Source organism: Bubalus kerabau, chromosome X, assembly GCF_029407905.1.
Source record: "Bubalus kerabau isolate K-KA32 ecotype Philippines breed swamp buffalo chromosome X, PCC_UOA_SB_1v2, whole genome shotgun sequence".
NCBI classification, from domain to species: domain Eukaryota; kingdom Metazoa; phylum Chordata; class Mammalia; order Artiodactyla; family Bovidae; genus Bubalus; species Bubalus kerabau.
The window spans coordinates 115,399,372-115,413,736 of record NC_073647.1 but is presented as its reverse complement, the minus strand read 5'-3'; the positions used below and the strand labels follow the sequence as shown (position 1 = coordinate 115,413,736).

Sequence of the window (14,365 nt, the reverse complement as noted above, 5' to 3'; positions counted from 1 at the left end):
TCTTGGATTGATCTTTGATCATTATGTAGTGACCATCTTTGTCTCTTTTCACAGTCTTTGTTTTAAAGTCTATTTTATCTGATATGAGTATTGCTACTCCTGCTTTCTTTTGGTCCCTATTTGCATGGAAAATCTTTTTCCAGCCCTTCACTTTCAGTCTGTATGTGTCCCCTGTTTTGAGGTGGGTCTCTTGTAGACAACATATGTAGGGGTCTTGTTTTTGTATCCATTCAGCCAGTCTTTGTCTTTTGGTTGGGGCATTCAACCCATTTACGTTTAAGGTAATTACTGATAAGTATGACCCCGTTAAGCAACTCCTTTTAGAGTCTGTTACTCTAGGTTCTGTTCTTAGTAGTAATAGTGGGAGAGGTAAGGGAGGAACAGATGAATAAGGGTGAAATTGACTTATATTTCCATAAAACATGATAACTCAGCCCTCTTTCTTTGGAAGCACAGCAACTATAATAAATATCAGAAAATAAAGGTCCTTGTTTGTTTTGTGTACTGTGAACTATACATGAAAAACAGCTGATTTTGTGAACTTGAATTGATCCACAACTGAAATATGATTCCCTGGCAAATTAAGTCAAATTATTCCATGTGCTAGTATTCCATGATCTAGTGTTTTGATTACTTACATGGTCAGCTTGTTTGTTTGTTTTTTCATAACAGTTTTATTTAAGGTGTACAAGATGATGTTTTGATATACCTGTACATAGTGAAATGATTGCTATAGTCAAGCTGTCCAACATACCCATCTCCTCACACAGTTACCTTTTTTTCCCCTATGGTGAGAGCACCTCAAATCTATTCTCTCATCCAGTCATAATGCTGTATGTTAGTTCTCTAGATTTACTCATCCTACATAACTTCATTTCTTTTGACCAACATCTCCCCATTTCCTCCATCTTACCACTCCTGGTAACCACCATTCAACTTCCTGCTTCTGCGTATTTGACTTTTTTGGATTCCACAGATAAGTGAGATTATGTATACCATCTAAATTTGTTTAGTAAAGATTTGTGTTACCCATTTTGTACCATTTTTATTTGCAGCATTTTGAATGGAATTTTTCTTATAGTCTTAGAGTTTAAAAAAAAAAAACTGTCAAATGATTGTAATTTTTATTTTACATGAGTTGTGAATATATGTAGCCAGTGCCAGTAAGGTAGGATTGTATGTTGTGTGTCCTACTCTGAACTGTCATTGATGATATGGCTTTATATTTACTCCTTGGAAGTAAACATTGTGTTAATAGAGATTTTTAAATGCAGATTAAGTTTTACATGAAACAGTAAATAAGATTTATCTTATATTCTTTGTTTTGTATCTTGAAATTTTTTCAAATACAAAAATTAGAGAAGAATAGAACTGTAGTTTGTAATCTACTAAGTGACAAGTCAATACTTAAAATTGTTTTAATTTCTCTGGAATGAAAGTTCTTCATTGCTTTGACTGTACCTTAAAGACAAACTTTTTTAGGACAGAATTGACGGTTCTAAATTTCAGGAGTGTGTATGCCAAGCTAAATGAATAAATTGACTGAAAAGAGTATTTTTTTATGACTGAGGTTGAGAGTATTTTTTTATTTGTTTCTGCTCTGTATTCTTTTAAGTAGTAGAGTAATTAAGTCATTTATGTAAATATTTTTAATCATTTACTATAGGATGGATGCATCATACTGTGGATCTCCTGGGAGATAAAGCCACCAAGGAAAGCTATGCTATTCAGTATCTCCAAAAGTCCTTGGAAGCAGATCCTAATTCTGGTCAGTCCTGGTATTTCCTTGGAAGGTAAGACTGATTTATCAGAAACTTAGGTTTTGCTTTTGTTTATTGCAGCTAAGAGTTTTAAATTATCTGAAATATCAGTTTACTAATAATGTGATCAGTATATTTTCCCTTTTAAATATTTTATAATGAAGATTTCTAGATAAAAAATAAAAGAACTTCTGAATGTGGTAGTTTTCTTATACTATCATCTGGTCCATCAGGATATTTCTTATTTTGCTTATTGGATTTTCATTTGACTTAAATTACTGCTGGTTTTCAAAAACTCTTGGCAGATACTAATTATTCAGTCAGGTATTTAAATGCCTTTCCTTTTGATTTCTAGTGTTCATATGTCTATTTAAATAGAACAGAGAATTAATTTTTCATTCTGCCTGGTGACTGCCAGTAGTTAGTGGAATTTTGCCCATTATCCTTTTTATTAGTGATATTTACCTTCGATAGAATGGACATTAATAGTAGATTTCAAATCATAGTTGTATTTGAAGTTTTACAATGAGAAAGTAGATACATTATTATTCAATTTGTTGGAAAGGAGAAGTGACATTAGTGAAAAAAATTTTTTTGCAAGTCTATAAACTTTTCTTGTACTTTGAATGTCTGAATTTTGCTTAGTGATTATCTGAAATATATCTCATGTGTATGTATCTGATAGAATATATTTCTGGACCATTATCTGATTGTATTTTAGTTCTTAATTGGTTTTAGCTTTTGCAGTATGGTAGAAAAATCAGTCTACTAGGAGTTATCTGAGATACTTGGATTCAAGTCTTGGCTACTATTTGTGGAATCTTGGATTGAACAATTAAACATTTTGAGGGTTCAGTTTTCTGTTGATAAGAGAATTAGATCGATGGTTCTCAATAGTGGTAGGGTAGATGGGAAGTGCTATTTTGCCCCATAGGAGACATTTCATAATGTCTGTAGAGAGATTTAGGTTATCACAACTATGTAGAATGCTACTAGAACAGTTCTCTACAGTAAAAAGTTACCTGGCACAAAATGTCAATGGTGCTGAGGTTGAGAAGCCCCGGGTTAGATCTCTTAGGTAACCTTCCCATGCTAAAGGTTTTAATTTTATGTTTTCTTTGGAAATTACCCTGTTTTGTTTTAATTTTAAACTTTTTCCCATTCTTTTTTTCTATAGGAGTATTTTACTTTGATTGAGTTAGCCATATAGTCACATTAAATTTGAGTATTTTGTACAGTCACATTAATTTTAGTATTTTAATATTTTATATTTTAGTATTTCATTTTTTTCCTTTAAATTTAGCAAAGTATTTTTGTATGAAATTGAATAATATTAAGATGTTTCAAAATTTTTTTTATTATTCATTAATAATATCCTATAATAGTTGAGTGGAAAAGTAGCTATTTTTAGTAGTAATTTTCTAATTCCTTGCCAGGCTTATAAAGCCATCTAAATTCAGTTGCTCATTAATAAAGCTTGAGAGTCCAAACTTTGTCTTTCTCTTTCATTAAAGATCTTTGGGGGCAGAAACTGAATCTTAACCATCTTTGTATCTTATTACCTGGTAAATGGCTATTTAGTAAATGGAATGAATGATCTAATTGAACACCATTTGCCTTTGGAGTTCGCTCTGTTACTACAGTTAGTACTGTGCAGTGAGAGGCTTCGTATAGTGACCAAAAAGGAGCTCTAGTACTACAAAGTAGGGTCTTGCTTAGTCATTGCCTCTAGTGTTAATGTTTATATATGAAAATTTCTGTTAATATAGATTAAAAGGAATGTGTACCAGAAAGTATTTTTCTTTTGATCTAAGATAAAGATTAGTAGTTTAATATTAGCACAATAGTGTGGATGTCTTTTTAATATATTTTTTTCTTAATTCTATGCATATAAAATTAATATGTAATTTTGAAATATCAAAAATTACTTTTTGTTGTTTTTTATTTTTGCCACACCACTTGTGGGTTCTTAGTTCTCGGATCAGGAATCAAACCTTGGGCCCCCACAGTGAAAGACCAGAGTCCTAACCACTGGGCCTCCAGGGAATTCCCCCAAATTACTATTTAGTAATTCTGTAATTTTCAGCTTAGTGAGCACTATTCCATAGGAAGTGTGTCGTCCTCCTACTCCGAAAGTGGTTTTTCATTTGAAATCATTGCGATACTTTTTTATTTGAACCTTTCTGGATAGAATTTTCCAAATATACTTTGCTGACTTCTCAGATAAAGGATACTTCTTCCAATTTAACTTGTTTGGAGGTTCAAGATTATCATGTTGGTGTTCAGTATTTTTTATCTGTAATATAATTTGAGGACTGTTTTAGACTTTTTTTCTTTGATGTTTACATTTCTTACCCTTTTTACTGACTTCTAATGTGTTGCTTCAAGTCTGTTTTGTCATGAGAAAATATTTATAAATAAATTAGATTTTAGAAGTTATTAAAGCTCTGAAGGAAGATCTCAAATGTCATTGGGATTCGATGACCCTATTCTGAGGCACTTTGTTACTTATCTCTGCATCAGGTTTGTGTTGAAGATTGCATTTGTTTGTCATTTGGCATGTGTATATCATAATGAAAATGTAATGTGGTAATGCTGTTAAACTAGCACTTTGTTATTGACTGTGTTATCACAGAATTATAGAATGTTAGAGCTAGGAGGGACCAGGAGGTCACCTAGTTCACCCTGTAAACCTTGTCATTTTGCACATTTTAGAAAGGGAGCTCAGAGGGGTCAAATGTTGTCCAAGGTCACAATCATGCAGGTAATTAGTAGCAGAGCAGGGACTAGATCCTTGGTTCAACACTCAGAGCTTTTTCAGTTACACAGTGCTGTCTCACGGGAGCCTGGTTAAGTTTTATTAGAGGAAAAGTGTTTGATAGTTGGATTGAGGAATTTGTATTTGGGCACATTGGTTCCCTACTTTCACTTTATAGGAATTGAGTATGAAAACATAGGTTGTGGGATTTACTGCTTATTCCTCCCAGCAGTTAGGTGAATTTGCTCTGTAAATCTGAGATTGGCTTTGATTTAATTAAGAAAACAAACAGAGCGTGTTTTCTACTGTTGGGTAAACATTTCTTTTCTTTGTGGTGTCTGTCCCTGTTTGTCATTGTTAATGCCCTCTTGTCCTGAATTCTCTCCTCATAAAACAGTTTATAGACACTCTCTGACATTGCCTCTGTTTCTGTCACTCACCTTTCTTTATATTGCCCCAACCCCAAGATTAGTGATCTCATGGTCTTCCCTTGTGGCTCAGCTGGTAAAGAGTTCACCTGCAATGCAGGAGACCTGGATCGAACCTGGGTTCAGTCCCTGGGTTGGGAAGATCCCCTGGAGAAGGGAAAGGCTATCCACTGTAGTATTCTGGCCTGGAGAATTCCATGGACTATATAGTCCATAGGGTCACAGAGAGTCAGACACGACTGAGCAACTTTTACTTCACTTCACTTTTCAGGCTTATTTTTAACCTCTCCTTTGTAGGTATCCTGTGTTATTATATCCTCTCTTTCAGATGGATGAATTCCAAATCTCGATTTCTACACTTCAAAGTATTATAAACACCAGGACAATATTTCCTATTCTTTACCTAACATTACCTGTTTTAATGTCTACATCGCATGTCAAAATCAGCATATTTCAAACTGCATTCATCATTTTCTTTGAACCAGCTCCTTCTCCTTTATTTTTGCCAATGATATCACCATCCCCCCCCCCAATTTGTCAAACTTAAAAACTAAATTATAATCCTGCCCCCATGAATATCTAATCAGTCTGTCACAAAGTTTTTATCTGTGTTTTGGTTTATTGTTTCTCCTTTTTCTTTGTTGTCACTTCCATTACTTTCACCCTGCTGCTGCTGCTAAGTCGCTTCAGTCATGTCCGACTCTGTGCAACCCCATAGATGGCAGCCCACCAGGCTCCCCCATCCCTGGCATTCTCTAGGCAAGAATACTGGAGTGGGTTGCCATTTCCTTCTCCAATACATGAAAGTGAAAAGTGAAAGTGAAGTCGCTCAGTCGTGTCCGACTCTTAGCGACCCCATGGACTGCAGCCTTCCAGGCTCCTCCGTCCATGGGATTTTCCAGGCAAGAGTACTGGAGTGGGGTGCCATTGCCTTCTCCAACTTTCACCCTAATTTGGGCCTATTCCAAGCCAGTAAATATAGCTGCCTTCTTTTCTACTGTCTATAATTTTTTTCACTTTTGGTTTATTGCTACACATTGTTAGCAAATAAATATTCCCATAAAATACTTTCATCATGCCATTCCCCTTGCTAGAAGAAGAAACTTTGGGATACTCTTAGGTTGGATTTAAAATTCTCTACCGTTTATGCTATCTTATATATATAAGAGATATCATATATATATATAAAATATATGTATAAGATGCAACTTACATAAGTTTTGCTCATGCTATTCAAGCAACATGCCTTTTCTCAAGTTCTCTGCCTGACTCAGTGGTTCTCAGACTTTTGGATTACTTGACATTTACCTTTTTTTTTTGCTATTTACTCAGTCAGTAGTATTTCAGAGTAAGTCAATTACAATACAGATACTGGTTTAATGGAAAATGTATGTATGTATGTTTGTATATGTCTTTTTTTCCCATTTTGTTTGCTTGACCATATTGCTGTAAACTAGCTGGTAAATGCAAATCACTGATCTAAACAATATGCATCTACACACATTCAGATCCTTTACTCTTGCCCTTTCCTTTCTTATCTTTCCTAAACCCAGTAGTGTGTAGTGTGGTCTCTTCTACCGTACCCTAAATTTTCAGACCAGTTATTATCTGTGGTAGCCATTTGATACGGCATCATGCTGTTTATAATGTGTCTTCAATCCTCAGCTGAATTGTAAACTCCTTGACGATGGACTGGGTTTTATTTTTTCCTTTTTCCCTTAGTGCCAAACATTTAGAATATAATTTCTGTATTTTTATAATTTTAGCTGCTGTTTTATATATCCATCAGGTACATCTACATTAAGAAAAGTGGCAGTTCCCTGAAACTTTAATCATACCTTACTACCTTTACTAGTCATTAAGTACCCTTAATGACTTGACTACTGTACTTAATCCTGTTTTATACTATTTTTGATAGTCGGCTTGATGTTATTTCATATGTGTGTGTCTTGTGTGTATTAAAGAGTTGTTGCCTTTATTTTTAATAAGAAAGGAAAACTGAAATCTGATTCAGCAAGTCTTACCAACATGGAATGCTTTTTCTTGGTTTTTAACTAATTTCTTACTCTTTGGAAAACCAGAGATCAAGTTGTCTAAGTATAGTGGTGTGCATATATCTCTCAATATTATTATATTGAAGTGATATGGCATTTAACTATTTTAATAGGTGCTAAAGTATGCTGCACTATTAAACACTATCAGATAGCCTATAATATAGCTTATTGAAGGGTTAATTATAGTGTTATTGACATGTATATTCACACTTCACATAAATTTGTTCTCTTATTAGATTTTTATTTGCTTTGACAGTCTTTCAGCACATTAATTAATCAATGCATATTAATCATATTTTCTTATTTTTTTTCCCCTCCCCTCTTAGGTGCTATTCAAGTATTGGGAAAGTTCAGGATGCCTTTATATCTTACAGGCAGTCTATTGATAAGTCAGAAGCAAGTGCAGATACATGGTGTTCAATAGGGTAAGACTTTGTTTAGAAATAATGGTATAATTCATACACAAAGATAGTTGCGTCACATATAATGGACGTCGTAAAGCTAAGCCATTCTTTTTAGTCGACTTATTTTTTCTTAATTTCTCTTCCCAGCGTGCTATATCAACAGCAAAATCAGCCTATGGATGCTTTACAGGCCTATATTTGTGCTGTACAATTGGACCATGGCCATGCTGCAGCCTGGATGGACCTAGGCACACTCTATGAATCCTGCAACCAGCCTCAGGATGCCATTAAATGCTACTTAAATGCAACCAGAAGCAAAAGTTGTAGTAATACCTCTGCACTTGCAGCACGAATTAAGTATTTACAGGTAAAATGTTTAAATCGCAGTTTTTTAAAGGCACATGTTTCCCCATGACACTCAGGCAGGAGGAGGGTGGCTGGGAAGTTTGTCTAGTTGTCTTTTGATGTCTATAACTTGTTTCCATATTTTGTAAACATACCATAGCTTGTAATATTATTTTACTTTTCATTTTAAGTAAGATATACAGTATTTTAAAAGATGCTCTTTTGTGCATTTACCCTGTTAATGCATATTAATTTACATAATTTTTTTCTATGTACTGTCTACATTTTTAAGTTGTCATAGCATTTTAGAGAAAAGAACACAAACACTGTCTTTCACTCTTGCTTGGAGTTTCATGAGAAGACAGCTATAAGAACTCTGAAAACAGAGCTCAGCTTTGTTTTAATTCTCACAAAGGTTTATATTCCTTTTTCCCTCATTATACTTAGTATCTTTCTGAAACCCCAAATTAAGGATCTATTTTCTTAAAAACAATTAGTTATAGCATTTAGGAAGATTTAGTGGACTTGCTCTTACTCAAGTAGGCTTGTGTTAAATTTGCTTTTTACATAATTTTTCCTAGGCTCAGTTGTGTAACCTTCCACAAGGTAGTCTACAGAATAAAACTAAATTACTTCCTAGTATTGAGGAGGCGTGGAGCCTACCAATCCCCGCAGAGCTTACCTCCAGGCAGGGTGCCATGAACACAGCACAGCAGGTGAGAAGTTGGGTTATGTTCTGCAGGTGCCCAGCTTTAAGGGTTCTTTTCAATCTGTAGTAGTCAAGCATATTTTACTAAGCACAGGAGGCTTTTATTAATGAAAAGACTCTTGATTTAATTGTGAAGGGAATTTAGATCAAATTAAAACTCCCTCTGATACGGGAAGAAATTTTGGGGTGCCAGTTTAGAACCTTTGTGCATTTTCATGGTTTTGAAGGAAATTTCTTAACATAATGCTGCAGTTTATTTAATTTTTGAAACAAGTTTTTCAAAGGAAGGTACACATTACTCCACTGATGATTCATTTGATTTTCAATAATTACCATTCAGCGATGTCCACATAGATTTGAAAAGTATGCAGCTTGTAAAGTTGTATAATTTGAAGGAATGAATTAAGAATATATAGAACCCTATTTTTGTCTTCCTTCTGTGATTCTTAGGCATGTAAACCTCATCATCCAAATACTGAACCTGTATTAGGCCTCAGTCAGACACCAATTTCACAGCAGTCCTTGCCACTACACATGATTCCTTCTAGCCAAGTAGATGACCTGTCCAGTCCTGCCAAGAGGAAAAGAACATCTAGTCCAACAAAGGTATATATTTTAGAGAAATAGAAAATCCCAGTCAAGAAAGAAATTCCTAACTGCCCTGAACTTGTGCAGTTTGAACATCTCCTGTCCTTTATTTTAAATCTGTGGACATCAATGAGTGAAAGGCTTGAGTTTTTTCATTCCAAATTCTTAGTATCATATTAAATATGGAAAGTAGGGATAAATTTGCATTCATCAAATCATTTTATTCATCTCCCTGCCGTTAAGGTCTCAACACAACTTTTCATCATCACTTTCTACTGACATTAAAATAAACTTAACATTGAACCTAGTGGACAGTGTGGTATTTAGGTTAGTCATTTGGGCCATAGTTTAGGGGTGGGCCTTTTTGGGTGGCTAATTGAAGAATCAATATTTTCTTAAGTTTTAAGTTCCCAAATTTACTATGCATGTAAAATTACTTTTAAAAGAACTAAATGTCATAACATCTTTTTTATATGTAAATATTCCAATTCATAGTCATTTGACCTCCATTAGTCATTATATTAACTCTATGGATTTAACCAAATATTCTTTAATTTTTTTTTTAAATCAATTTTCTTCAGAATACTTCTGATAATTGGAGTAGTGGCCATGCAGTGTCACATCCTCCAGTACAGCAACAAGGTCATTCATGGTGTTTGACACCACAGAAATTGCAGGTATGTAAAACATGCTTTTGACAGATTGTTTTTCCTATTAAAGAAAAGTAGAGGTACTAAAGTTCTAAGTTTTTTTAAGTATTAATTCTTAAAACTGAATGGCAGTAAACTCAGTTAATAGGTACATAAGTAAAATGAGCCCACATTTACCAGAGTAATAGAGATAATTCATTCTTTTTTTTTTTTTCCATGTACCTCTGCCCCACCCCCCAATATATTCTCATGATTCAAACCATCTAAGTATGAGTTTAGAGTATATAGAATAAATTCTCCTACTTTTATCCCTACTCACTCAGTTCCCCTCCTAACCGAAAACCAGTATTAACTTGTTGCTTATCTATCTTTCAAGAGATGTCATGCATGTCCAAGCAAATACTCATCTCCTTTCTCTCATATGTTATTATTTTTCTTCTCTTTTTATACAAATGATAAAATGCTGTATATACTGTTAAATAGTGTATTATGCAGACCTTTCCATGTCAGTATATTAAGAGCTTCCTAATTCTTTTGTGACTACATCGTGTTTCTTTATGTAGGTGTCATACTTTTACTTAGGCAAATTACTAGTTTTGGATAGTCAGGTTGTCTTCAGACTTTCCTGTTCCATACAGTGCTTCTTAGAGAGTACTTGTCATAAAGCATTTTTAAGCTTAAAGAACTTTCTGTGTAAATCCTGATAATTATTGAGTAAAATCTCATGCCCATTTATCTCAAAGATTCCATTACAGTAAACCTTCTGAGATAAATGTTTATTCCTTAACTTTCTCAAACTTCTTAAAGGACTTCATCTTGGGATTGATTGCCATTGGTCAGAAATCAGTATCTTTGACTAGACAGCATTCAGAGTTTTATAGAAAGGTTGCTTAGAATAATGAGCTTGTTTCTTAGATATGTCTTTGACTGTATTCTTCTTTTTCTTCTAGCACTTGGAACAGCTCCGTGCAAATAGAAATAATTTAAATCCAGCACAGAAACTGATGCTGGAACAGCTGGAAAGTCAGTTTGTCTTAATGCAGCAACACCAAGTGTGTACAGCATTGTTTTCCCCCTAAAATTTGTTAGCATTTGAATATTTTTGTTGACCGGAATATCATTTTAGAGAGTGTGTTTATGCCCACCTCTAGTTTGTACTAGTGTTTAGTGGGATTTAATTATCTGTGCTTCTTAAAATACTGATAATGGACAGAGATTTTTTTAGGGGAAAAAACAGCTATAAATTTGATTTTGAACATAGTCGACTTAGTATTTTATTAATTTACGTATTATTTTGCATGTAATATTTAACAAACTACATCCTAAACTCAGGCGAGGTTCTTTCAAGTTTGTTTAACTCAGAGAATCTGGCATATAAATGTGATAAAATGGAATTTTAAGATCCCCTATTTTGTGATAGGGAAGAGACCTGTAAATTTGATTTCTTTTCCATAATTTTCAACTGATTTCTTTTGTTATTTACTAAAAGGATATTTCTTAAGATTAAGTAGATTCCTGCTTTTCTGAGGAAGCTAATCTAAATGTGAAGAAACACAATTGCTTGTCTTAAAAAGATTTTTTTTAACCTAGAGAAATTAAATGTTAGGGTAAAATCAGAGATTATCTTGTTATGTATCTTCATATTCTGATCCTGTCCCTTAATGGGCCACACAGGCAGCATTTATTTTTATTTGTTTTTTTTTGACAGATGAGACAAACAGGAGTTACACAGGTACGATCTACTGGAATTCCTAACGGGCCATCAGCTGACTCATCACTGCCTACAAACTCAGTCTCTGGCCAGCAGCCACAGCTTGCTCTGACCAGAGTGCCTAGCGTGTCTCAGCCAGGAGTCCGCCCTGCCTGCCCTGGGCAGCCTTTGGCCAATGGACCCTTTTCTGCAGGCCATGTTCCCTGTAGCACATCAAGAACGCTGGGAAGTACAGACACTATTTTGATAGGCAATAATCACATAACAGGAAGTGGAAGTAATGGAAACGTGCCTTACCTGCAGCGAAACTCACTCACTCTACCTCATAACCGCACAAACCTGACCAGCAGCGCAGAGGAGCCGTGGAAAAACCAACTATCTAACTCCACTCAGGTAATAGAAGGACTAATTGCCTTGTTGGCTTCTCACATAATAGTTGTCTTTATTTGATTTTATGCATGTTGAGAGGAGAAATAAAAGTTTGGGAAACTTTTTATAAGCATTTTCACTACAGTGTGATTACTACATTGTGACTCAGTATTGTGTGTAGATTTTTTTTTTCCTCATATAAGATTTACACACATAGGTAATGTTAGAAATTTCTAAAAGAAAAAGAAAATAGATCATACAATTCCCCAAAACTCACTGCTAGTTTACAATGGCATATTGAGCATTTATAGTAATGTTTCTTAGTTCATTTCTGTAAATATTGCCTACTTAGATCAAGTGCTATTCTAAGTGGTAAGTATTTATTCTGGTGGGAGGAAAAGTTTTTACTTCTGAATATTTATTCTCATAGTTTTCCCTGTGTTTTGGATTGTTTCCATGGAGCAGGTGCACCAAAGCAGGACTGAAGGGTCAAAGAGCTTTTAAAAGAAATGTTGCAAATATGTTTTGCCAAATTGCTTATACTTTTATTAGTCTACTACAAGGAAATATTTGACTTACTATTGGTAAAACTAAAGTAAGTCTTTTTCTAAGAACTTCTTAAAATGTCTTGGTTCATGTACATAAACAGATAATAAATAGGCATTACATATGGAATATAAGGTAATGTTACCATTAGTTCTCTGAAATAATATACTAGAAAATGGAGCTGGGGAGTACTAGAGATTGGTGGTAGAGGAGTTTCATTAATAAATAGGAATATCAGGGAAGGTTTCACTGGAAGGGGTAGTTGAATAAAGACCTGAAAGAGTTATAGAAGTGAGCCTTAAAGATATTCCTGGAGGAGGAAATGGCAGTCCACTCCAGTATTCTTGCCTGAAAAATCCCATGGAGAGAGAAGCTTGGTGGGCTACAGTCCGTGGGGTCACAAAGAGTTGAACACGACTTAGCAACTGAGCATGCACACAGACACTTGAAGATATTTGTGATAAGAGTGTTGCAGGTTTAGGGAGCAACAAGGAGCAATAGGCCCTAAGGCTGGAGCGTGTTTTGCATATTTAGGGATTATCAAGGTGGCAAAAGCATAACTGAGCAGGATGAGAGGTAGATGTGTTCCAGTTTGGACACAGGCTAGCTAAATCATTTTCAGCCTTGTAGGCCATTGTATAAAGATTTTGGATTTTATTCTGAGTTAAATGGGAAACTATAGGGAGGTTTGAATGGAGTGAGGTAGTCTGACTAGATCCTCTCCAGTACACTGTGGATAGGCTAAAGGAGGCAAAAGTACAAATGATATGACCCATTTGGAGATTACTGTTATAATCCATGTTAAGAGATGGTGGCGGCTCAACCCAGAGCGGCAGCAGTAGAAATGGTCAACTATTGGGTACATTTGGGTGTAGAACCAACAGGATTAGGTAATAGAGTGGGTATGAGAAAAACGGGAGTCTAAGCTAGCCTGATAAACTAGGGAAGATGAAGGAGACTGGATGAAATCACCAAGGGGAGAGAATAGATAGGGGAAAAAAGAGAACTCAAAACTGAGCCTTGGGGCATTCCAATATAATAGGTTAGAAAATTGGAAAAATAACAAAGAAAACTAGAAGAGGAGTGACTTGTGAGGATAATAGGAGACATAGGAGAATATGAGTGATGCCCTTAAAGCCAAGTCTTGCAAGGAAGGGACTGATCAAAGTGTGAATCAATCTGTGGTTACAGATTGAGTTAGTTGGTAATGTGAGGAAATTAACACAGGAGAAAAAGGAGAGAATTGTTTGGGTAGGTGAGAGGATGGGATTTTCAAGGTTCAGTGTCTTTAAACATTAAAAGATTGTTAAAAGGATAACATGAGATTTTTGTTAGGATTCCTATAGTGCTAAGGTATAATTTGTAGTTAATACATAAGAACCTTTGTTATGATTGTAACAATGATTCTATTATTATTCTTTATTGCATCTAATTCCCTGGCTTCCTTAGTTGCTGAGATTTTGAGTGAATAACTCCCTTCGCCCCACTTTGGAAATTTGCTATATTTACCAAGACCTACTGTATAGCACAGGGAACTCTGCTCAGTGTTACGTGCCAGCCTGGATGGGCAGGGGGTTTGAGGGAGAATGGATACATGTATATGTATGGCGAGTCCCTTTGCTGTTCACCTGAAACTACCACAAGATTGTTGAAATCGACTGTACCCCAATACCAAGTTGTTTTTGGTGTTTTAAAAAAACAAACACATAATTTTAGTGAAAGAACCCTCAGTTTGCAGACCATGAAGTCTCTGTACATGACTGAATACTAAGTGGCAGAGCCCCAGTCTTTGCTTTGCAGGCCCTTCAATGCCAGTGGCCATAGGAGCTTTTTAATTTAGATAATACAATTGGAAAAGTTGCTTAAAAATTCTGTTGAACTGATTCTAAATCAGAGGTTTCCCAAATGAAGTTGCTGCATGACTAGTGAAGCTGAGGAGCCTCTATTTCTGCATTAACATAATAAGAGACTTTTTCAATACTGTCTTACGCCTTTTCAAATAGTTTTCTCAAATTGTGATGAAAACTAGACCATTGATAGACC

General features: G+C 35.0%; 1 protein-coding gene across 8 annotated transcripts in view; it reads left to right on the top strand.

The window, feature by feature from the left end:
- Nucleotides 1–14,365, top strand: part of KDM6A (lysine demethylase 6A) — a 185,792-nt gene that overhangs the window by 127,558 nt on the left and 43,869 nt on the right. For 2 of the 8 annotated variants that reach the window (XM_055563117.1, XM_055563125.1), the window contains 8 exons: nt 1,667–1,793; nt 7,327–7,425; nt 7,552–7,771; nt 8,331–8,465; nt 8,909–9,064; nt 9,628–9,723; nt 10,647–10,748; nt 11,405–11,800. In XM_055563117.1, coding sequence (XP_055419092.1) covers nt 1,667–1,793; nt 7,327–7,425; nt 7,552–7,771; nt 8,331–8,465; nt 8,909–9,064; nt 9,628–9,723; nt 10,647–10,748; nt 11,405–11,800 — 1,331 coding nt within the window. The remainder of the gene's footprint in view (nt 1–1,666; nt 1,794–7,326; nt 7,426–7,551; nt 7,772–8,330; nt 8,466–8,908; nt 9,065–9,627; nt 9,724–10,646; nt 10,749–11,404; nt 11,801–14,365) is intronic. The other 6 variants (XM_055563118.1, XM_055563120.1, XM_055563121.1 and 3 more) reach the window with 6 other exon arrangements.